This window comes from Lolium rigidum, chromosome 3 (assembly GCF_022539505.1).
Source record: "Lolium rigidum isolate FL_2022 chromosome 3, APGP_CSIRO_Lrig_0.1, whole genome shotgun sequence".
Classification (NCBI taxonomy): domain Eukaryota; kingdom Viridiplantae; phylum Streptophyta; class Magnoliopsida; order Poales; family Poaceae; genus Lolium; species Lolium rigidum.
The window spans coordinates 229,842,961-229,867,829 of NC_061510.1; the positions used below are offsets into that span (position 1 = coordinate 229,842,961).

Genomic DNA, 24,869 nt, shown 5'->3' on the forward strand with positions numbered 1-24,869 from the left:
TGTGTTCATCATCCAACAAGAGTGTAGAGTATGCATTTATCTATTCGTTATGTGATCAAGTTGAGAGTGTCCACTAGTGAAAGTCTAATCCCTAGGCCTTGTTCCTAAATACTGCTATCGTTGCTTGTTTCTTGTTTCTATTGCGTTACTACTCGCTGCGTTACTACGCTTATTCATACCACCTGTATTTCACTATCTCTTCGCCGAACTAGTACACCTATTAGGTGTGTTGGGGACACAAGAGACTTCTTGCTTTGTGGTTGCGGGGTTGCATGAGAGGGATATCTTTGACCTCTTCCTCCCTGAGTTCGATAAACCTTGGGTGATCCACTTAAGGGAAAACTTGCTGCTGTCCTACAAACCTCTGCTCTTGGAGGCCCAACACTGTCTACAGGAAAAGGAGGGGGGCGTAGACATCAGTGGTGGAATTGTTAAATTCAAAGAATTGCAAATTTGGCTAAGTGTGAGATTGTTCCACTTAATAAAAAGTGTCAACTTTGGATGAGCATAGCATTTGATCTACAAAGAACTTGGCATGGTGATCTTTACAAAAAGTTTTCACCTTGATGTGCTCTTGGATGAGGTGCAAAGAGTTGACAAAGTTTAGTTTGAAAATTTTGAATTTCAAGGGCTCAAAATAGGGGTCAGACTATAAATGGCAGATTTGACCATTATCATATGTGAGCTAAATTTGAGTTTGAAATTCATTTGATTTGTGTTTCTTTGATTCCAAAAGTTGTAATAAGTGTTTAGTAACATTATTCAACTAGTGGTGAAGACCAAAATGGTCTAGGGTCAAAATTTATAAAAATGGCATAGGCCATATGTGAGGGTTTTAGGGTTTTTCTTTTATTTGATTTATTTGGTTGGTGATCTTCACATGATCACATTAGGGTTTTAGGGTATAGCACATACACATAATAAAAATCATCATGGCATATCAATCAAATGCGCAAGTCCTATGCATGGCACTATATGCAATTTAAAAAGTTTTTGTTGGTTTGAATTTTTGCTCTCTGGAATCTTCTAACTTTCTTTTTTTGAAATTTGGGATGTTACACCGAGGAGGAGGCGAAGCGCGCGGAGGATGCCACCGTGGCGGAGGCGATCGCCAGGTCACTCAAGGACCTGGTGCCCGCTGATAACGCCCTCCCTGAGGATGCCACGCTAGAGTGGTCGAGGCGCGACTGGGAGCGCGAGGAGGCGGAGCAGCAGCAGCGACTGCTGGATCTGGCCGCCGCGCGTCAACTCGCCGCCCGCGCTGCCGCTCCAACCGCCGCCGACGATGTCGCTCGCTACCGCCGGCCTACGACACCTCCATCCGGCATCGCCGTCCCCGTCGTCGACCTCGAAGCCTCCGACGACAACCTGTACAAGCCATCGCCGTCCCCGCCTCGCACCAGTGGCCGGTGGGGAGACGCCGGCCAAGGCAGCAGCCAGGCGGCTTCGGCGCCGCCGCAGTTCGACGACGACGGCTCCGACGACGATGGCGACGACGACGACATGGACTACACGGTGTTCTACCGCCATTTCGGCATGTAGAGCGCCGTGTTTTAATATTTACAGTTGTATTCCCCTAGCAGAATTCGAAATATAGTCGAATTGGGTCTCTATGTATGAACTTCGCCCTCTATATAGTAAATATCATTAAATTTAGTCTAAATTCGACCGTTTTATGCCGTAGTTTGTCAAGTTTCCATTTTTCAAATTTAGATCGCCGTCTTCGCCTGAGATCACGGCTCGGAAACTACTCCTCCCCACGCCAAATTTACGTCCAATCCGGATGTAAATTTCCCCGGATTTCGGCGTGGGGAGAGCAAACGAGTGGAGATGCTCTAAGGACCCTCTTGAAGAGAAGAGGCCCCTCTAGCAAAATTATGAGCATCTACATTTAAAACCCGATTTTCATGACTAAAAGAGACATCCATGTTTGTTTGTTAGGGTCGGATAGCCCAGCGGTTCGATGTGTTTTGGTCCGGCCAGTCCATTTTGATTTAATTTGATCTTATTTTCAACAAAAATCTTCTCCTCGTATGTATAGGAAAACATATAGTTGCAATCAAATAAATATAAATAGCTTTGTACCTTTATTACAACCAAATAAGAGACTTGGTTCAAATGCAATGTTGCACAGAAATTACAAAGCATATTCACAATTAAATAGATATAGATGGGATAACTACTCTTCATGGCTCGCCAATGCCCACTGATGCTCGATCTGATCAGACTAAAAATAACAGTGGATGTTGCTATCACGGAGATCAACGTGCATATGGAGAAACTCCTCAAAGTTCTCAAACGATGAAGTCCCAGGCTGCAACTCAACAAAACCGCGTGAAATTGGCGTCCTTCGTCATGGAGGTTGTCACCACGCTCTTGCTTAACGATCATGCATAATCACACAACATGTTATCACCTTCCACATATGGTCTAAAGGTTGTATGTTCTAGCAGGGTGAAGTAAAATAGCCAACCGAATTTGGAGCACACCAAATGCCCGTCCTATACGTTTCCTGCATACATCTTGCTCTTTGGAAAACCTCTTCTCATTCTCTATTTGAGGATCACCGATCGTCTTCACTAATGTGGACTAGCTTGGATAGATCTCAAAAGCTAGGTAGTAAGACTTATCATATGCATTGCCATTGATTTCATAGTGAACCACAGGAGCACTGCCTTCAACAAGTCTGGAGAATGCCACACATCAATGGAGCATCTTGATGTCATTGTGGGAACCGACTATGCCAAAAAAGGAGTGCCTAATCCATAGGTCTTGTGATGCAACTGCCTCAAGAACACATGACCGTTATACTACACATGCCATGTAAATGGGCAGTTCTTCCACTCCCAGTGTCGTTGCGTATTTGACGATACTCCGATAAGGGGTTCCTCACGGAGGGGAGATAGAGGGAGCCATGGGGCGAGGAGTCGTCGGGATGGGGATGCACGAGTTACCCAGCTTCGAAAACCTCACGACGGTGGAGAGGCCCTATCGCTACTTGCCTGGAATTATCAAGCAACAAGTGCGATATTACCATGAGTTGTGTTGTGCCTCAAGGGCTCCTGGGATTCGTCTTATAAAGGTGTCTGGTGAAAGGATCGTATGTCGCACCTAGAGGGGGGGGGGTGATTAGGTGCTACCCAATTTTAGTTTTTTTTTCAATTTAAGCTTGACACAAGGGTAAATTCTCTAGATATGCAACTATGTGAATTTACCTTGATGACAAGGTATACAACTAAGGCAGATATATCTAGACAAGATATAATAGTACAATCAAGGATAGAGGTAACCGAGAGTGGAGCACGCGACGACATAGAGATGATTCTCGTAGTTCCTTCCTTTTGAGGGGATGTGCGTCTACATGCGGGGGAGTGTGGTCGCCACAAAGGCCGGACCAATGCCACGAAGGCCTCACTCATGTCTGCTATGAGAAACGCCACAAATGCCTAGCCCACTTCCACTAAGGGAATTCCTCAAGGCGGAAAACAGGCCTTTACAAGGTTCTTGGGGCACATATCCATAACCAAATTGGAGGCCTCCAATATTTGTAACAACACAACAATAACAACAAGAACAAATCAACCACAAGAACATAGGATTTTCAAATGAAACACTAGCAAAGGGGCCCTCAAGAAAATGAGGGGGAAATGTAAATCGCTTCAGTGAAGATGCAGATCGGGGTCTTATCCTTCGATTCTCCAAAGATGAAGAGCTTTGGATGGTTGGAGGAGGAGATCTAGTGAATCTTGTGTTTTCTTTGTGGCTCAACCATTGTTCAAAAAATCGTCCGATTCAACGATTAATTGCTCAATTAATCCCTATTCAGTGGTCACCGATTAGCCGATAAACTCGTTTATCGCCCGATTAACTCATTTATCGCCTGATTAATCAGCCGATTTACCTATTAATCGCTAATCGTCAGCCGACCGAGTTAACCCCGATAAGCGATTTCCTCAACATTGGGCTCAACAATGGTGGATGAACTTGAGAGAGAGTGAGCAACCAAAACTTGAGGAAGAAGGGGGTATATATACCCCCCCCCCCCCCCAACAAATTGAGCCGTTGGGGAAAACTTAGGCCGGATAATCCGGCCAAATTGGTGGTCGGATAATCTGCCCCCACCAGATAATCCGGCCTTGGATAAAATATCTGGACCATGTCCAGTGGCCTCGGACGAAAAGTTCTTAGCCGTTTTTCAGGGGCCGGATATTTTGCAAACATACGACCCCGGATTATCCTACCTGTAGATTATTGATGCTTTCCCTTTTCTTGTTTCCCTGAGAGGAGTGCCAGTTGTTGTAGGAAGGGTGAACAGGAGGCTGCGGAGGAGAGCCTTACTCATCACTGAGCTTATGTAGAATGACTGCCTGTGAATGCTAGATATCGGCGCGCTGACGAATGGCCTCGAAGTTCTCCTTGTGGATCTGAATGTTCATGCACATGATATTCCTATGGAACCAGTTCAGCGTCTTCACCTCCTTCTGAACAAGAGGAGAAGCAACCGAACGACGGGGGGCGAAACCTCCGGAACGGGCATCTCCCATAAACGAATCGGCAGAAGGGGCAACTGGGGTATCGGTCTTCCTCTTCACATAAGCCTTCTTGGACTTATGATCCACATAATGATACTGACTCATATCCTCAGCCACAACAGTGTCATTAATAAGAAGATGAATGTATGGAGCATATGGCATAGTAGTCCGGGATACCATGGCATAAAAAATCTCATGAAAAATGTTGTCCATGACATCAACGGTGAAATCCTAAGCCTCATCACCATCCTAAGCACACTCACAAGATAGACAAAGAAGGTCCACAAGAGCTCCTCTAATAGCATCATTATTCCCACCACTTGGAGCAATGGTGGCCCTGAAGAAACGAAGGAGCTGATCATATATAGGAAGTAGTCCTGAGATAGTACCAACAACTCCGGACTCAGTGTAGATCTCAAATAGAACATCCTTCTATGTGCGGCGAGGACCATGGAGACGGTGACCACCACTGAAAGGATAACCAATAAGCCGGGCAAACATGGGGAATGAGGCCTCACAAGGGGAAGAGTCAGACATCCACTACATAGTATGGTCATCATCCTTCCTGATAGCGAGAGTGGCATATAATTGCTGAATAAGGGGAATGTTGTAGTTGCATTGGATTTTCATGAGCTTGTGCAAACCCATCCTCTCGGTCACCCACACTCACACTGCATCTTCAAAGTAAATCATTATTGGCGAGTAGATCTACATCAATAGTTTGCATTGACCTCTCTTTAGACTTTGGCTCATAGATGTCCTTGAATATGAAGAGCTGTTCCATGCACTAGAAGCTGGGTGACATAGGCATCCCCAATGGGCCTGCCGAAGATGGTACCCGGGGTTTACTGAAGGCCCGCGACTCGAAGGATAAGAAGAATCGAAAGCCCAAGTTATTATTAAGGAAAGCTAGAGTTGTATTAGGAAATACTACTTGTAATCTTGCGGGACGGGTTGGAAACCCTCCCGGACTCTGTAACTTGTGTATTGTGAAATCCCTCGACTCCACCTCCTATATAAGGGGGAGTCGAGGGACAAATAAAGCATCGATTCATTGTCTCACGAAATCCTAGTTTTCACATCATCGAGCACTTTTCAGCTGAAACCTTTGAGATCTACTTGCCCTCTACTTCCGACTAAAACCCTAGTCTACAACTTGTAGGCATTGATAAGTTAATCCCTTGTCAATTGGCGCCGTCTGTGGGAATCAGAGGTGTCAAGGATCTGATCTCGATGGCACGTTCAAGATCGTCGACTTCATCAACTGCAAGCAACGCGATGGATAGAGTTAATCCCTTGTCACTGGGGTCCTCAATGTCCAACTCCTTCTCAACCTCCTCATACCAGTTCTTCTGACGGATAGCTGAATATGCAACTGAGTCCATATCCTTGTAATTAGGCCTTGTTTCCTTGCCTTTGCGCCGCAAGGTAGCAGACTTCCTGGGAACATACTGACCCAACTCATCACTGTAACGAGTAGAGCGAGGACAGCGCCTCGAACCACCACCTGTGAAAATACATAGAGGAATAGCATGTAGGAAAGTGAGCTCATAAGTCATGGATTGTTACAGTAGAGTACTATATATGCATACTAGGAGTCGATAAAAATTTAGACATGGTAAATCGAGGAGGAATGCATCAGGAACAACACTCTAGGCCGGATAATCCGGGGTCCCAATGGGGCGGATAATCCGGCCCGGCTGGATAATCCGGCCATCGCGAGGGGTGGATAATCCAGCCTTGCTAAACATCATTCAATCTCGACCAAAACCAAGTCTAGCAACAAATCGGCCTCATAGCATGTAAATGTAGTATACTACAAACGATTTTGAACCACTAGACAACATCTCAACCAAGAAAATAGCACTTATAAACACCTAGGATTAGGGATTATGAGTCATACCCTCATCCATTGGAGGAACCGCTTGGTGGAGATGAAAGCTAGGAGGGAGGAGAAACGATACGGCCAAAAACTTCGAGGGGGGCGGACGGGGAAGCTCCGGTGGAAATTGTCGAGAGAGAGAGAGAGGCGTGTGGGGATGAAAGTGGCTGAGTGGAACCACCCTCCCCACGGCCTCTCACTAAATCCACGCAGCCTGCCCAGGCCAGATAATCCGGCCTCAACTTGGGGCGGATAATATGGTCGGGCCGGATAGTCCAGTGCTCTGTTGGGTCGGTAGCGGTACTACCGAGTTTCGCCATAACTGGCAACTCAAGCGGTAGTGCCGGTCAAGGTATCGGCATGCTCTCTGCAAGTTTACCCAAAAAGACGGTATCACCAGCGGTACCTCGACCGGTACTACCGGTCCAAAAGGGAGCGGTAGCACCGCTGCATGGTTCCAGGTGCTGAAGGCGGTAGCGGTACTACCACTTCGAGCACCGGTACTACCGGTTTTGTTGGAACTAGAATCTTCTCTTTACCTCTCCAACCACGTCGACTCGTGACACACACACAAAACTAGAAAACCTATCAGCTACAATCTTGAGTCTCCCGATCTTGAGGTGTTCAACGAGAATACCGTGTACCTGCAAATCTTCAAAACAACTATGTACACGGTGAGATATATTCGAGTATTGTCATCAAACACACAAAACACATATAGAGAGACTTTGCTCTTTCAACATATGTAGTCATTCATGAATAAATGCTTTCGCTGCATCATAGCCCTAGTATTTAAACAATTATGGGTGAGAAGCCAACAGAAAAATTTGTGTTTGTCCTGACAAGACCTTTCCAGATCCAATTAAAGGCAACACATCCATTGCCATCACCAACGAGCGATTTGTAAGAAGAAGAGACCTTGAAGCTTGTAGTTGAGTCCAGTCCTACCCATCGAGCATGTTCTTCAGTTGCACCTCAGAAGCCAAAGCTTGTAGTTGGCGAAATTCAGCCATTGCTTCCACAGAAATGGGCAAATGATGCATATATGTGAGATCATCCATCGTGAATGCCGCAGACAATGTGATATTTTTACTTTTCACAAATGAAAAAAGATGGGGCCAAGCCAGTCTAAGGTGAACACCACGCCAAGCATCGTGCCACAAGATAATAGACTGTACATCCATTTGCTTCCATGTGGCAAGTTTCTTATAAGCGGGAAGGGCCATCAGACAATATCTCCACCAAAAAGAAAAATCTCTACTGCGCAAAGGAGGAAGATAGGTCTGGTATTATAGCTCGCAAGCAAGATTCACCCAGGAAGCATTGGTATGATTGTAAAATTTATGCAAATGCTTCATGAGAAGACAATCATTCTATAAAGATAGATTGAGGACTCCAAAACCACCCTTCTCTATAGACCAAATCCCATGCAGCAAGATGTTGATTTTTCTTATTGGCATCTTTGTCTCTCAGGCAATGCCTTCTATACTTATCACATTCATCTAAAACCCATTGGTATATTTTGAGAGCACTTAGATAAAAAAAATTGGCAGAGAGGAGAGGACTGAGTTGACCAACCTCAGTTTGCTACCCTAATTTAGATAAATCGAACACGAGGTCAAGCGTCGTTATACTGTCATAATCATGGGCATAAAAATTTCCTTGCATGGCTTTACTGTACCGAGTGGTAGACAAGTGAAAGGCAAGCTCCCTAAGAGCATCTCCAGCCGCGTCCCCCAAAACGTTCCCTAAACCGCGCCGGATTAAGCGTTTGGGGGACGTGTTTTGTTCGTGCCGCGTTTGGGGGACATCGCCCCCCAATCGCGTCCCCCAAACAAAATTTCGGAAACTTTAAACTTAACGAGATTCGATTAGATTTGTCCAAACTTACATAGATTCGAACGAATTTTGACTAAATTTAAACTAAACCTAATCTAGAACCACTTGCGGCGACCGGAGCCGTCGTAGTACTGCTGGAAGTTGTACATGTCGTCGGTGACAACCTCCTTCTTGACGCACTCGGGGACGGGCTCGTCGACGGGCTCGTCCTTAACCAAGCCGCTTGGTGCTGCCTCGCCGTCGTCGGTGAGGTCCACGAGCGGCTTGCCGGAGTCGCGGGTGGACTTGGCGATCGCCGTCTCGACGTCACCCCTCCAGGCGTCCTTGTCGTTGAGCGACGCCAAGAACGCCGCCCGCAGACCTGGGCAGTCCTCGGGGTCGTCGCTGCTGGCGATGAGCCGCTGCTGCCGCTCGTACTCCGCCAGCAGCGCCGCCTGCGACGCCTCCGGCTCCTCCTTCACCTCTGGCTTCGGGATGAGGAAGGCGCCGCCGCGCCTCCCTTCTGCCGCCGGCTGCCGCTGCCGCCATGCCTCGTGTTCACGGGCGTCGCCGGTTCCTCCTTGACCTACCGTTTGGGGACGGTGTAGGGCGCCGAGCGGTACGACGAGGACGGCGTCGATCGCGCCGGTCCTGAGGAAGAAGAGTGCGAGGAGGACGAGTAGTACGTCCTCCTCGGCTGCCATTGCGGTGGTCCTCCTCGAGGAGACAGTGGCGGTGACGACGGCGTCTCCAACCTTGGAGCGCCGTTGCGGATGCCGCGGATGATGTTCTCGAGGGTGCGCCCCGGAACGCCCCAGAACAGGGCGCGGCCGTCCTTGTTCCAGCTGTTGGGCCCGCCGAGGAGCCCCTGGGTGCTGTGCATCTCGACGTCGTACTTCGCCTTGAAGTATGTCTTCCACCAGTCGTCGTTGGCGTTCGCCGCCCACGTCGGATCCTGCCGCTCGGCGGCGGTGAGTTGAGCCCACCGGGCCCTGATGCCATCCCTCCATTGCTCCGTGCCCGGCTTCGGCAGCGGCGGGACGCCAATGCCATTCACGGCCATCTTCCGGCCCGCCGTGCCTTGGCGCAGCCGCATGTCCGGCGGGACTGGATATTGAGCGTGGTACAGCGCCCACGCCTCCGACACGGTTAGGCTGCCGCGGCCGAAGCCGTTCGCGGCGGCGATCTTGCGGGAGGACGAGGTCGACATTGTCTGGAGCGGCGAGGAGAAGATCTGGGAGGGGGAGGCGGCGGCGACGAGAAGGTTTGGGAGCGGTGAGAGATTGGAATGTACAACGGCGGCAACGGGGTGGTTGCACGCAATAACGCCGGCGCGAACAGCCACGCGGCCATGCACGACGAGACGCGTCCCCGCGTCGCCTGGAAAAACATGGACGCCATTAACGTTGCTTGACCAAAGGTAGGCGACTGGGTTTTAGGCTTCCGAGCCGCTGACGCGTCGGCCCCGCCACTCCCCGCCTCGTTTTTCGGTGTGTCCGGTGTCCCAGGAGCGTCCCCTGTGGGACGGGGACGGGTTCAGCGCGCCGGACAAAATTCGGGTTTAGGGACGGCTGGAACGGTTTTTGGGTCCGGCGCGCCCAAATTGCTTTGGGGGACGCGGCTGAGATGCTCTAATTGGTACCGAAGAGGAGCACTTACAAGTTGCAGAGCTGATTCTGTAATATTAATCGGGATGAGATTATATTTCTCATAATTAACTCTTAATCTAGTATTGAAACTAAAGGCTCAGACTTTCCGCTGGTGCAAGAATTTACATGATTGATTTTGGATAATTTTCGAAAACAGAGAAGAAACAGTGGTTATTTGTATTCTTTCCAGTTCAATCATTTGCAATACGTAGAACAGTTGTTTCAGTAATCAGGTGCAATTCCAATTTCCATCTCCACCTTCGCAGAGTGGCCGGCACCATGGAAACCCAATCCCGAACCAATCCTGAATCCTTCCTACAACGGTTGCTCCAGTCACTAGCTTCTATACCCCTAGCCGCTCAACCCCGAGCGTGACCGAGTGGGTCAGCTCGCCGATCGTCAGGCTGTGCTCGCCCACGGGAATCCTTCGGACCCCGTCCCGATCGGCAATGCTGAGGCCGTTGCAGACGTCCAATCCCATCTTGACGCGGGCCACGCCACCGGCGGGCACGTGCACCTTCTCGAACGCCACCAGCTGCCGAGCAGGCGCGCCGTGGGCGGCGGCGGCCGCCGCCGGAGGGGACGCGTACACGAGCACCGTGTGCGCGCCGTCCCGGTCGCCGACGTTCTTCACGTCGACGTGGACCGGGATGCTCAGTCCCTCGCACCGCGCGTGGGAGACGCGCACGTCGGCGGCGGCGTGACCAAGATGTGCCGTTGTGTTGAGGGAGGAGGCGGTGGCGGCGTGGTGGCCGGTGAGCCGGACGGAGAGCTGCGCCGGCGCGTGCGCGAGCGTGTGGGTGAACTTGGTGTAGCTTAGGCCGTGCCCGAACGGGTGGATCGTCGGGCCGGTGTAGAACCGGTACGTTCGGCCGGGGTACCCCTTCGCCGGGTCGGCGCGCATCGCCATATTCGTCATCGGCGCCTTCTGCAGGTAATCCTGTGGGTACCATGTCGCCGGCAGCTTCCCTCCTGCATCATTTCCAATCCCAAATCAATCAAACTCATAATCTTGGTTCAAAGGTTTCATGTTCTCAATCAATTTGTGCCATTTTGTGGTAGTATATTTTTTTGTTCAAGTCAGTGTTGGTACCTGGGTTGTGGTGACCGAAGATCACGTCGGCGATGGCCTGCCCGCCAGCCTGACCGGGGTACCCTGCCCAAAGGATGCCAGCGATCTTCCGGCCGTTCTGCGTGAACGTAATGTCGACGGGCCCGCCGGACATGAGCACCAGGATCACCGGCCCTTTGGCGGCCTTCGCCACCGCGGAGACGAGTTCTGCCTGGCGTCCAGGAAGGAGCAGGCTTGTCCGGTCCAGGCCCTCGGCCTCGATCTTCTGATCGAGTCCAACAATGACGATGGTGGCGTCGGCACGGCGGGCCGCGTCGACGGCAGCGGCGATCGGCTGGTTGCCTCCTTGGCATGCCACGTCAGTGCAGCCCGCCTGGTGCAATGTGGTCTTCACGTACCTGCCGATGCCCTGCAACGGCGTGGTGTACCCGCACGGCTTGCCGGCGTAGTTCCCGATCATGGCGACGGTGGCTTCGGCGTGCGGGCCGACGACGGCGACGGTGCGGTGGGTCGCCGGCGCGAGCGGCAGCGCGGCGGCGTCGTTCTTGAGCAGCACGACGCTCTGCCTCGCCGCGTCGAGCGCAAGGTCCTGGTGCGCGCGCGTGCACACTTGCTGCGGGCCGAGGTGCCCGAACGGCTGCGTGGCCAGGTCGCCATCGTACATCCCGAGCCGCATCTGCACGATGACGGTGTTGGTGACGGCGGCGTCGATGTCGGCGTCGGACACCTTCCGCTGAGCGACGGCGCCCTCGGTGTACTGCGCGAGGAACGGGCCGCAGTCGAGGTCCAGCCCGGCCCGGAGCGTGGCGGCGACGGCGTCCTCGTGGGTCCTGGTGTAGTGCTGGTCGCGGAAGAAGACGTCGACGGAGTCGCAGTCGGAGACGATGTACCCCTCGAGCTGCCACTTGCCGCGGATGGTGCCGCGGAGGAAGGACTCGTCGGCGCAGGTGGGCACGCCGTTGACCTGGTTGTAGGAGCACATGACGCTGGCGGCGCGGCCGTCGACGACGCAGGATTTGAAGGGCACGTTGAAGGTGTCCTCCAGGTCCTGCGGGGTGACGACGGCGTTGAAGTGGAAGCGGTCGGTGCCGGACCAGCTGTCAAGGTCGTAGGCCGTGAAGTGCTTGCAGCAGGCGGCGGTCTTGAGACGCGTGTGGCCGCCGTGGTGACCTCCGCCGCCGTAGGGCTGCTGCAGGCCGCGGACGTAGGCGGCGGCGTAACGGCCGGAGACGGCAGGGTCCTCGCCGGGGGTCTCCTGGCCGCGGCCCCACCGTGGGTCCCGGAAGATGTTCACGTTGGGGCTCCAGAAGGTCAGCCCCGCCCGACCGCCGTTGTACATTGCACGTCCCTCGTCTGACACCGCCTGGATGCACGATACACGTATGTTAGTACAGAGATAAGATTACACGTACTGTTGATACAATACATACATCAGAGAACAAATACAGCAGGAATCAAAGCGAAATATACTTTTAAACCCATGTGCATATCCTAATGCCACCATAAAAACAATTTAAAATATCAAAAAAAAAATCTGAACAAAAATTTCGTGGACATACATTGACATTCCGTGTTCACACATCAAGTTTGGCGGACAATCAACTTTTTTGTGTCCTGTGCAAGAAAGGTAAAGAAAAGATCTCATGAAGAGTCTTTTTTAGCACCGATTTTTCTCATTTTTACGTATGACACACAAAATATCAATTTTCCAGAAAACAACTTTGCGAGAATGTATAACGTCGAGATGTACGTGGTACAGTTTTTGTCGGAGAGCATATGCACCTGTGTGCAAAAACGTCTTGGTATATATGCTCCTTACTGACTTCAAATTTCACGGTACTTTGACGAAAGCTTGCAATTCTAGTAGAAAGGTACCCTAATTTTTCATGGTGGATCAAAGGCACGTTTGTTATTGCAAATTGTTTCAGATCGCCTGAACTTGAGCGTGGAGTTTTGCAGCCCCAGCAACATGGCTTTTTTATTATTAAAAAGAATGACAAATCAAAATTTTGAAAGAAAACTTATTTTCTTCTTTTAGATGTAGAAAAGTGCCAAATCTCAATTAGAACTGCCTTATATTATAGGTTGTACAAAAATAATAAAAGTCGAAAAGTATGGATACTACCGCTCGTTCCACTAAATAAGTCTTATATTTCTAAAAATCTAAACTACGCAAAGTTTGACTCAACATTTAGAAAAATCATTAATATGTAGTACAAATCAAAATCAACACCGTTAGGTAAATCATGAAATTTATTTTCATATAATAGCTATATAATATCATAGCCTTTGACGGGTTTTTAAAAAGTTTAGTTGGACTTTACTTATATTGATTTTTTTTAAATAATAGAATTTATTTATTAGATCGGAGGAACATTACAAGATTTAAACCTCTATAATTTGTTTAGATTATACAATTTTTATGTGGCCTAAAATACAAAGTGTAGTGTTCCGAGTTAAGATTTTGCAAAAATACATCAGTTACCAACCTCTAGTATTTATTTTAAAAATTTTCCAAACAAGGGGCTACGTTTGTACTTTCCGACGATCGGGTGCAAAAGGCAAGCAGTAAACAAGTGAGAGAAAAAATAATAGCAAGAGGAATCTTGCAGTGGCACGGACGTCTAAGCAGGATGATATCTCTGCGTCTCCAATCACGTGGGTAAGCTGGAAGGATGATTTTACTGTAGCCTGTCACGTAGTTACGATGCACATTGCTGAATGACTGGATTCGTCACAGACCAGAAGACACAAGTCCAGTCACAAGTTGCTCGAAAGTCTGCACGGAACTACCTTGCCTTGACTTGCATGTTTAATCTTGACAGGGCCACCATTAGTTGTCAAGATATATTTATTCTTTTTTTCTTTTTGTTCTAAGCTCTGAAGAGTGACAACAATGTGAGGTACTATAGAGTACAACTACTCCATGAAGAATTCAAGAGCTACGTAGAACAGCACTGACACTGAGCGATCGACAGACTTAGGATGAAAGCAAAGCGTGTACGAAAGGAAGATATGCCAAATGAGAACAACTGAACATAGGTTGTGCAATGACATCAAGAGTACACACCATAATACACTACACACTTTGCCCCTACCGTCGTCCATGGATTCATTTCCTACCATATATATTCCTCTGAATGCTCTGCTTGGTTTGGGTTGGACAAAGCTCAGATTCGGCTAACTAGAGACAATATTATTTTGGTGTAGCTAGGCTGGCTCGCACATGGGTGCATCTTGTCCCATACTGCCATTGGCCAACCATGAATTCCACTAGCTCCTTCAGGGCATCTCCAACGCGGAGACGCAAAACGCAAAACGGACAGCCCGCGCGTCCGTTTGGGTAAAAACATGACCCAACGCGCGGACCCAAATGCAAAACGGATAGCCCGCGTGGTCCGCCACGACCCAAAGCCGGCCTAAATTTAAGAGCTATTTGCGTGGTGACGGACTTGTCCGCTGTGTCCGCCCCCAACCCCACTTGGCAGCCACCGCGAGCCACGCGTGAAGAGGCCGCCCGCGCCGCTGCGGAGCCGCGCCGCCGCCGCCGGCCGCCCGCCGGCCGCGCGTCGGGCCGCCGCCGCCGGCCGGCGCCCGCGCCGGCTGCGGACACGGCCGTCGTCGGCCGGCCGCCGCAGTAGTACCTCCGGAGCTCCCGGGCGGTGTAGAAGGGCACGAGCAAGGCGAACGAGGTTGGCGCCCCGGAAGGCGAGGTTGGCGACGGCGAGCACCCTCCCGGCCACGAGCCGCCGCGGGTCGACGCCGGGCCACCGCGCTTCTCCTCCATCTCTGCCGCAGCCCACTCCCGGCGGCGAACATCCTGCGCGCGGCGCCGTGCATGACCGGGACGGCGGCCCCGGCCGGGAGCGAGAAGCCACGCGTGAAGAGGCCGCCCGCCGCCGTGCAGAGCGGCCGCCGCCGGCCGGCCGCGCGTCGGCCGCCGCCGGCCGGCCTCGAGCCGCGCCGGCTGCGGACACCGGCCGCGCGTCGGGCCGCCGCCGCGCCTCGGGCCGCCGGCCGCGCCCGCGCCGCCGTGCACCGACCAGCGCCTCGGGCCGCCGCCGCCGCGCCGCGCGCCGCCGTAGCCGCGGACCGCGCCGCGCCGGCGCCGCGCCCGCTGGCCGCGCCGGCCCGGCCTCGCCGGCCGGCCGCGCCTCGGGCCGCCGGCCGTCCCGTGCCTCGCCGTGCCTCGCCGCGGGTGGGGCCTGCCGGAGCGAGCTCGCCGGGGCGGAGGTCGACGCGGGCGGACCCTCGCCGGAGCCAGAGCGGCACGTGCAGCGCGGCCACGCCCGAGAACCAGCCGAAGAGCTTGCCGGCGTCGGAGACGAAGGCCAGTAAGTTGAGCTGCACCTGGGAGATGCTCCTTGAGCTGCGACGAGTAGACGGGGAAGTCGCCGTTGATGGTCCGCGGCCGGATGCCGCCCACGATCGCTAGTTGGTGTTTATCTGTCGCCTGCTCGCTCCGCCAGATCTGGTGTACTGCTAGGGGAAGAAGAAGGAGAAATAATTATTTGGGTCACAGTGCGTTGGGGAACAAAATGGGTCGCGGACGTTTCGGATTGTCCTTATGTGCGGAGGCCGACCCAAACGACCCAAAACGGACGTCCTAAAACGTTCGTTTAGGTCGCTGCGTTGGAGACGCCCTCATTCCTTCCTTTCTGAAATGTAAACAGACAGGAGTACCTAGCAACTAGATCTGCGCACCATGCATTGTGGTGATGAAATAGTGTGGCAGGCAGAGGCAGGTGTTGCAACTTGCAAGCTGCTTGCCGGGTACAGAAGTGTAATTTCTGCAGTATAAATTGAATTCGATCAATTTTTTCTTTGTTTAGATGAAAATGCATGGATGTCCTTAGATTTGCAGTAAAAGTAGCCTTAAAAGGTTAAAGGACAGCCACTTGCGGAAGTGCATATGGGGATAGCCTGCCTTTCCTTGTCCATCATCACACATGTTGTAGGTTCCACGCCTCCCTCCTATCTATCCATCTACCAATCAAATCGTCCCTACACGCCGGCCGTACCACTGGGCGATGCTACCCTACGTGTTGGTCCAGTGCAACAGTGCAGGGTACATAGTTAGTTGGATCCGTTCTAACTGAACCTACCTCACACAATCACTATTTTGATAACTGAATATTTCATGAACCAAACCCATCTTCAGACTTCAGGAGGATCATGAAGACGCAACGAGTGTGTGTTTGGGAAATGAATATTGTGTTGGGGTGTTTGTGAGCTGCACAACAATCGTGCGCCGTGGTTGCATTTCTCGATCAAATAACGCGCCCGGACAAACGCGCATCGTGCCCGTGAGATTTGGCTTCGAGATTCGTGCTCGAAACCGTCAGCGCCCGTCAGAAGAAAAGAAGAAACTACTCTGCCCGAGACAGGCGCGGCGCACAGCGAGAGGGGAGGGACACGGACAAACTAGAGTTCACATGCACGCCTAGTCCAGGAACAACGACAGAGAACTCGCTCGCCCACGCACGCGAGGCGGCGGCGGCGGCCATTGGCAATGCCGGCGGCGGCGCGCGGCAACGGCACGACAGAGGGCATGATGCATTTAGAAGAGCGCGTACCCGGCCGATGAGCTCCCAGAGCGAGGCGTTGAACGAGGCGGCGGTGCCGATGACCTGCGGGAAGGCCGTGGCGCCCGGGAACGCGCCCCCGAAGCGCACGCCCGGCCCGGTGTCCGACACGCCGTGCAGCGCCTCCGACCACCACTCGTACCCGGCCACGCCCAGCCGCGGCACCCCGGCCGCGTTGTTCACCAGGAGACGCACCTTCTCGGCCCGGGTCAGCCGCGCCACCAGGTCCTGCGCGCGGGACCGCAGCGGCAGCGACTGACGGCAGAACGGCAGAGACGTCGCCGGGCCGCCCGGGGCGCACGCGAACGGGGTGCGCGCCGTGGCGGACGCCGCCGCCGCAGCCACCAGGAGGAGTGGCAGGATGAGGCGGTGGCGCCGCATTGTGGTGGTTGGTCTCTTGCGATGTGTTTGTGCAAGGAGCCGGAGATGAGGCTTATATAACACGAGCGGAATGGCGCTCGATGTTGCGAATCGCAAGTGGCAACCACCTCTGAAGCATTTCGGAAAAATACTATGAAGTACTGTAATAATATGAGCAGTTCCAATTTTTTTTATTTAGTTATATACACATAATCTTTTTTTTTTGAAACCAATGAAAGGCTTTAGTGTGAAATTTTCTGAATTTTGTACTAGGCAAATATAATGGTAAAACTGAGAGGGGATTTGGCTATCTTCTGAAGAAATTAAAGTATCATGGTTTACCAATTACCATAGATGACTTCACAAACTATTATTCCATATATAAGGACATCTCCAACGAGGTGATGCAAACGGATCTTGCGCGACCGTTTCCGTTCGTGCGGACCGAAAATACGCCTGCCCCTGCTCAAGCGGGGTGACGCATAGTGTCCGAGCCATCCGCAGAGACGCAAACGCGGTGCAAGTGGGAAGAGCAACCGCAACCCTCTTTGTTATACGCGCCGCTATTAATCCCCGCTCAATAAGACCCCCGGACCTGCGCTAATTCATCTTCAACCGGCCTGCCATTCATCTTATCTCCAACACCGGCGTGCCACTTGCGTGAAGCCATGAGCAACCTGTCGTTGCCATCTGACACCGACAGCAAGGGGAAGACGCCGGGATGGCGCCATTGGTGGGATAGAACTGCCACGCTGAACAACTCTAGCTCCCCGCCGGCGGAGGGCGAGGAGGAGCGGGAGGCTGTCGCCAACGACAACCAGGATGAGGTGGGGGACGCCGTTGGCCACGACGGTCAGGACGGGGAGGAGGAAAAGGAAGAGGATTCAGATGCAAGGTGGACACAGCTGGAGGTAGAGGAGGCAGCCGAGGAGGCGGCGGCAAGGGCCCGGGCGAGGGCGGAGGCTCGTCATCCGTTCACCGACGACGACGAAGACCCCAATGACCACTCGTCGGATGGGAACTTAAGCTCGTCAGACGCGTTGACCGCCGATACCTCTTCGAGGAGGTGACGAGCGAGAAGCGCGTGCCCGTGAGGATGATGAGGCGGGGGTTTTCTAACAAAAAGTAGCTAGTTTAAAATTTGTATGTTCTCGCAGTTTGTATGTTTAATTTGTTCAAACTTGTTACACTAATTTCAAAATATCGATTCTACTTAGAAATGTGTGTGAGGACAACGATTTATATACTTCGCATAGCTTGATCAAACACCGTTTCGATCAACTTCGCATAGGTTCGTGCAATAACCAAAAGAACTTTCTCCAAAATATCAATTCTACGTTAGAAATGCGGTCGGCCCACTGGGGTTGGCCCCGACGCAAACGGATAATTTACGCCCAGCGACCATTTCAGCATCCGTGGATTGACGCAAACGGACGCACACATTGTTGACACCGAATAAAATAGCATCTCTTGCGCTCACTGCTATAACCGCAACTTGACAGTCTGCAGTAGCGTTGGTGGTGTCCTGTTTCCCACTTGCACGTGACTGTTAGAATATATTGTATAGACTAATGATTGTTAGTATCTGATGGTAGTTAGCTAGAGATAACTTGTACGCGTCTGTTGGCGTCAGATATGGTTTAAGTTAGAGATAGAGATTGAGTTAGTTTAGATGTATACGTGTTGTACAAGTTGTAATCTACTCAGCTATATAAAGAGCAACGATAGCCAGCCCTTGAGCGCTGCGCACTTGCCTCCAATCTCTTGCCTCTAGTTTCTTTCATGGTATCAGAGTAAGATTGAATCCAACTAGATGACCTGTTGCGCTATCGCGCAAGTGCAAATGAAAGCGTATTAATATGCCAATGAATGCTGACATATAGAACGGTAATTTAATAAATAATTTATTTTGGTGCTTAAATATTTTTTTTTGGTGATGGTTCATGTCTTGAGTTGCTATATACGCATCAAATATGATGTTTATTTCTTGTTCCTCTAAATTTTACAGAATTATACAGGATGTTTCATACCAAAATAGTTGTAAGACGATCTTTCATGTATTGGTCATTCAAAGTTAATGCGGAAAGTGTCCACGGTTCTATTAGATTCGCCTTCCATTTTTGCCATGAGATTTTGTTTTCCCATTTTATGCTATTGTCCATTGATATTAAATATTTCACAATTTCTACAACTTGTCAGGCTTTACCGAAACCACATTGGTAAGCACCATATGGTATAAAACTAAATCATCAATATATCGCGTCGATGTCTAAACACAATAAGTAAGTTCATGTCATTATATTTTAGCAAAGTAGCAGCACATATCAACATTTATTTCTTCTTAAAACTAAAGCAATATTAGAGCAGTTTTCCAGATTCTAAATGATTTTTCAAATTTGGGTTTAAGCGAGTGCCCAAACTTCTCATTAAATTTGCTTTATTTAGCAAAGTCCGCAAATCGTTCTGCTCTAATGCATTATTGCTACACATGGAAAGAGAAACAACATCCTCAATCTGTTTTTTCTCGTCAAGAGCCAAGCTGGATCCGAATAATGAACAAGCATTACCGAAGGCTGGATCGACAACCAAACTAAAACAATCAGGTTACCTGAAGAAGCATATCCTCCAACTCTCAAATAATCTTAACAACCAGCAGTGCTCACCAACTGTTTGTAAGCTGTCACATCGTTTAACTTAAACCATATAAAAAACCATACAGCAGCAAATGCTTCGAGCAAGACTCGTCAAATTTCAGTCTACTACTTGTATGGAAAAAGTAAAGAAATTGTATTTGACATGTGAGGATCGATCATGTGATGAGAAATTCAGCTAGTAAATATCACTTGTACATATAAATTCAAGATCCCGATGTCCCCGTCCCGCGCGGAGCTCCGTCCCCGTCCCGCTCCGGAGGCCGGGCTCGCGCCCTCGACGTCAACGGTGAGCCCGCATCCCCGCCAGCCGTCCGAAACATAGGAGCATAGGAGTCGGGGCCTCCGAGAACGAGGGATGCGGGGCGAGGCGGAGCCTCCAGGAGCAGAGAAGGCGAGTTCCCCCGCCGGCCGTCCCCCACATCAAGTAGCTTCGTTGCCGCTCCTCATCGCCCCGCCGCTGTGGCGCTGTCCGCAGCTCCCTCCCGCCGTCGCTGCTCCGCTCGCCGCGGGGTCGCCTCACCTGAGGCTCCAAGGAGGAGAGCCGCTTGCCGTCGGCTGCTGCGGCCGCGGAGAAACGGTGGAGAGTCGCACCTAAACCGAGCATCTTGGAAGGTTTGCTCCATCCACATGCCACGCCAATTCCTGTCAAATGACAACTGTAAGGTTTGCTCCATCCAAACTGTTCTCGGCCACTGAAGTTTAGACTGAATGTGAACCTCTGAACTCCTTGTGGTTGCCATTTGCTTGGTCCATGAGAGAAAAGCTGACTTCTACCAGTATTCCATGATTTGCGGGAGCATATCTTACGGATGCGGGAACAGAGAGAGAAAATTCGTGCTTGCCATCCACATCCATGTTAGATGTCTTGATACTTAGATACACGAAGATCGGACAACTGTTCCATTTAGTCCATTATAAATCGCATTGTAGACTTATATTAAAGCATTAAAGACAACTCCTAGAAAACAATTTTGTTCAAGAAGGATGCATAGCACAATAGCTGCAATATCGGTGCTATGCAAAACGAGGTTAATGGAGACAAGGAAGCAACATAAAACAACCGAGATAAATATTGCAAGGTCAAAATCAGATACTGTACCATTTGTATCCGCCAGTTACAAATGTTGGAGAGTTGCATGGGGTCTGAGGTGTGGTGAAGCCTTCAATAATCCAAGTATACACTCCATGGTCATCCAAGCATACAACAATGGCGAGCAAAATAGAATGGGAAAGTAAGTTGCAATTAATATGGAGAAACACTGTAGTGTAAAATAATGGCGACTTCTCTGATCTTACATAAGAAAACATTCAGTTATAGGGGTACGACAAATAAAATTCATAATCATAGGCATGTATCCAATTAACAATGTGAAAAAAATGAGAAGTGTGTACCTGAGGTGAGTGCCAATTGATACAATACTTGAGTATGTGACTTTCCGGACAAGCATGCATTTACCGAGTTCGGTTTGAGCTGAAGAACAAAACAACGAGCTGAATCATAATCCTGGTTAGACGATGAAATGGGGGAGGAAAGCGAGACCTTGGCCTCCAGGAAATTATTGCAGAGAGGAGGACGAAAATGAACAAAAGAAATCAAAAACTAAAGATGTAAGCACGCAAATAAAACTCAAAACTTCTGAAAATACCAAAGGGACCATTTACATACAAAAGGAAGCTAAAAGCACCCTGTAATATTGTACAAGTAATGTAATAAACATGCTAAATATTGTATACTGTTGTGATAGCTTATAATTTTAATTTAGCACCACATAGTATGCATTTGATAAGATTTTGACACCTCAAAGAAACAAAGACTGTTTTGGCATGTTCGATACCCACATGAATAGAGGGGCCAAAATACTGTGCTCCTGTAAAATATTATCAAATTATCAAGCGAGAAAAGATATTGCGGGGTCAAATACAAGCAATCAGCATGCAACAAACGACTTATGTGCAATCAAAAGGCTGCAATACCAAGGAATCACTTGAATGAGCATAACTTAAAAGGATACATATGTTAGATTAATCTCGTTCACAATCAAATCACAAAACCATGAGAATTTCAAATAACATAGTCTATGAAATAAGTAAATATTGAATAGAAAATTGTACCTTTGAACACTGCAAAAATTACACCTTTCAAGAAAGAAAGATGCAGAAATAATTAACCATGTCCTAATTAACCAATCAAGTTTTCAATCATGTGATTGTTGCCTGCAAATAAGAATAAAACCGTTCACAATTTCATCAACATGAACACAATGACCTGTACAATCCTACAAATCGGCATATGAGCTGAAAGGTTGTACTTATTTACAACACTGAAATCTATGAACAAAAGCTATATAACTACTGTTTTGCAAAAACAGATCAACAACTTGTTTTCTTCTCATTACCTAGCCCAGTTCATCAATACTTATTAATATGACAATTTAGTACCATTAATCTTACATGACTTCCAACAACATTCGTTTGGAAACACCAAAGCCAACACAAAGCATGTACGAGTGGCTCTGAATAGAGTATAACCTGGAAAAGAAACCAATTTAGGCAGATGCACCATGAGAATTTCATAAAAAAAGCAGTCCAAAATAAATTATTTTTGTATACAACATATATCACTGGAATATAAGCAAAGACAATAATTAATCTAGCATATACTGAAACGAAACAAATCTAAGCAGTGCTAGAATAAATAATAACATAAAAATGCAGGAACAAACTTCATTGTATTCACAAGAGAGAGATCAACTTGTTCTCCTTCATGAAACTCTTCCGTGAGATTCTTCATCAGATTTGCACGCATAGTGTTTAGAGCTCCACCATCATCTTCAAACAATCGACTTCATTGCAATATTCCTACTGTCCATGTACTATCTCGTTTAAAAACTGAAAACTAATACAGCCAGAAGTATTAATTGGGAGGTTACCTCTGTTGTGTCTGTGTCTGTGGCTGCCAAAGCTTATAATAAGAATCTGCCTATCCTCTAAAGGAATGGTGGAGCACACGACATGAGGAATGGACGACAGCAATGGACGCCCTTCTAATCCTGCAAACAAAAAATAAAATTAGTATTTCTCGAGAGATCCGCAAGTGCCACCACTACAAATCCTAAGCTTATCATCCTAGCGGTTGTAAGCCATTAAGCTGAAGCACGATAGGTGTTGGACAGGGGAATAAGCAAATATTTAACCAAGAATCACATATATTAGAAAGCACTGAGAGAACGGACTTAAATTAGCAACACACAACTGACATGCACGACCTAACTATATGATCATTGGTATGCTACCTTCTTGTACATGTGCCTTGGCTTCCAGATAAAAATCAGAAAACAACTGAAATCAAGTTAAATGGATCACGAGTGACATTTATAGAGCCTACGTCCCAACAAGAAGCAGCAAAAAGAAAACAAACAAAATGTCAGCTCAAACACTTGCCTAGAATCAGCTTGCAAGAAAGCAGCGAGGGTCGCAAATATCATAACCATCGAACATTGGATTTACATTAAATTGAGCATACAAATTCTATGCTTCAGTTCAGCAATAGAAAAGCTCCATGGGTGGTGTTAGGGCCGCGAGCACTGGAGCTCCGGTCCCAAAACAACTGTGGAAGACATAGACGATGAGGTCATAATTCTTACACTTTCGGTTTCGGACCGTGGCATGTACATGGGCTGCGACGGATACTTGAGAAGTACCGCAATCGCCAATAGAAAAGGGCAATATAACATATTACAACAATTCAAAAGTCCAAACAACTACAACCAATTAAAGCACCCTTCTCCGAACTGAAGCTCGCTGATGTGCTTGCCTTGAACATGGAAGTGTATAATATCGTCTATCTTGCTCTGCCTATAAATCATCTGCTCTTCCTCTTACAAAAAAAATCTATAGACCTACAAATTGAGAACACAGGTGAAGATGTACCTTGTTGCCTTGTCATGCTTGACATGGAGGGAGGCCTGGAGATGCTTGAACCTTTGCGGAAAGAAGCGGCTATGATAATCAACCCGGAAGCGACAACGAAAAGAAAAATGCTTGTCCGTTATAGCTTTATTTATGAACGCTTCCGGCTTGCTCCCTTTCGTTTCGAGAAGCGAGAGAGAGCCAATCTTAAGGGGGGAAACGAAAGGATGATTTAGATTAATCTATTTTTTATTAACATACAATTCATTTATCAACATAAAAAACATTTGAAAACTATCATCATTGTTTTTTATTAAACATATCAACTAAACCAAAATACGGGAACCTACAATTAATTTATGCATGAAACAATAGGCAGCCACCATCAAGAGCTTGATACTCATTTAATTTTGGATCAAACAAATGTCAGAGACAACAACTCAATTAAATAATGAAATTGGATTATGACCTCTCGGAAATGAAATTGTGAGGCAAAAAATTGATAGTAAAGCGGTATTAACCTACAACGTCCTAAAAGTTCAAAAAATGATAGTAAAGCCGTATAAGCCTATAAAGGTATGGGAAACCTTCACAAAGAGACTGGAGAAGGGACACATTATGTATTTGAATGCTTCCATCCAAATTTAACTACAATATTACGTAACTACATAGCCCTTGGCATTATACAACAAATATATAGCTTCATTCTACACCATATTTCAATTGACAATTATAGCGCCAATATGTTGGAAAACTCGCTAGCGGTGCGGACCCGGTGGCGACGTGAGGAGGATGAGTTCGTGGGAGTCGTAGGCAACCGTGTAAGATCCGAGTGGAGGGAGAAATTTTGTGTCTCATACACGATGTCCTGGAGCTCGGAGTGACACCAAGGAAGATGACGATGCCGGCCGACGGCGATGGCACCTATATCGGAGGGACAACCCCGTGACCTTCTTTGACCCCTACTTCATGTCTCTTCTTCCCCGCTGCCGCCGAAGCGGCTCCAACAACACCGGGAGGAGCTCTTCGGTTTCCGCGAAGCTCTCCGTCCCGTCATAGCCACGGACATAACGGGAACACAAAGTGGTAACTCAATCAAATTTTCAAGAAGAATTTAGCGAGTACATGAGCTGAAAATTAGTAGCTGGATGATAATCATTATATCGTACATCGGAGAAGAAACTCCACGAAGCAATGTTTTGAAAGGTATTATCAATTGCATAGACGGAACTCATCGATTTCAAAAGTTTGCGGTACATTTTTATTAATCCCCAAGTAGCATAACTATTAACCATGACAAACACATAGTATAATAGAAATTCAATCAGCTTGTCATGGATAAATATGCGAGAGAGAAGGCCAACAAATAGTTTTATTTTCATAACAAAACAAACGAGTATGATAGAAA

At 48.8% G+C, this 24,869-nt stretch overlaps 1 protein-coding gene across 2 annotated transcripts; it reads right to left on the bottom strand.

The window, feature by feature from the left end:
* Positions 1 to 10,224: 10,224 nt before the first annotated feature.
* On the bottom strand, positions 10,225 to 24,782 carry LOC124699070 (beta-D-xylosidase 1-like). Of its 2 annotated transcripts, XM_047231441.1 has the most exons (5): positions 24,766 to 24,782; positions 22,572 to 22,593; positions 16,530 to 16,856; positions 10,975 to 12,316; positions 10,225 to 10,853 (listed from the first exon to the last, which is right to left on the bottom strand). In XM_047231441.1, coding segments are annotated over exons 1-5 (2,322 nt in total). In that variant the 5' UTR covers positions 24,768 to 24,782. The 2 variants fall into 2 exon arrangements, with proteins under 2 accessions (XP_047087397.1, XP_047087396.1); XM_047231440.1 differs by lacking the exons at positions 22,572 to 22,593; positions 24,766 to 24,782 and having other exon boundaries at positions 16,530 to 16,919.
* Between the last annotated feature and the right edge of the window lie 87 nt (positions 24,783 to 24,869).

What these genes read in the sequence shown, in the direction of transcription:
- LOC124699070 (XM_047231440.1), bottom strand. Translation starts at nt 16,919, where the DNA reads ATGCGGCGCCACCGCCTCATCCTGCCACTCCTCCTGGTGGCTGCGGCG. An exon ending in TCTGGGAGCTCATCGGCCGG is followed by an intron (nt 12,317 to 16,529) that starts GTACGCGCTCTT and finishes TCGTGCATCCAG; the next exon opens with GCGGTGTCAGACGAGGGACG. An exon ending in CTTCGGTCACCACAACCCAG is followed by an intron (nt 10,854 to 10,974) that starts GTACCAACACTG and finishes GAAATGATGCAG; the next exon opens with GAGGGAAGCTGCCGGCGACA.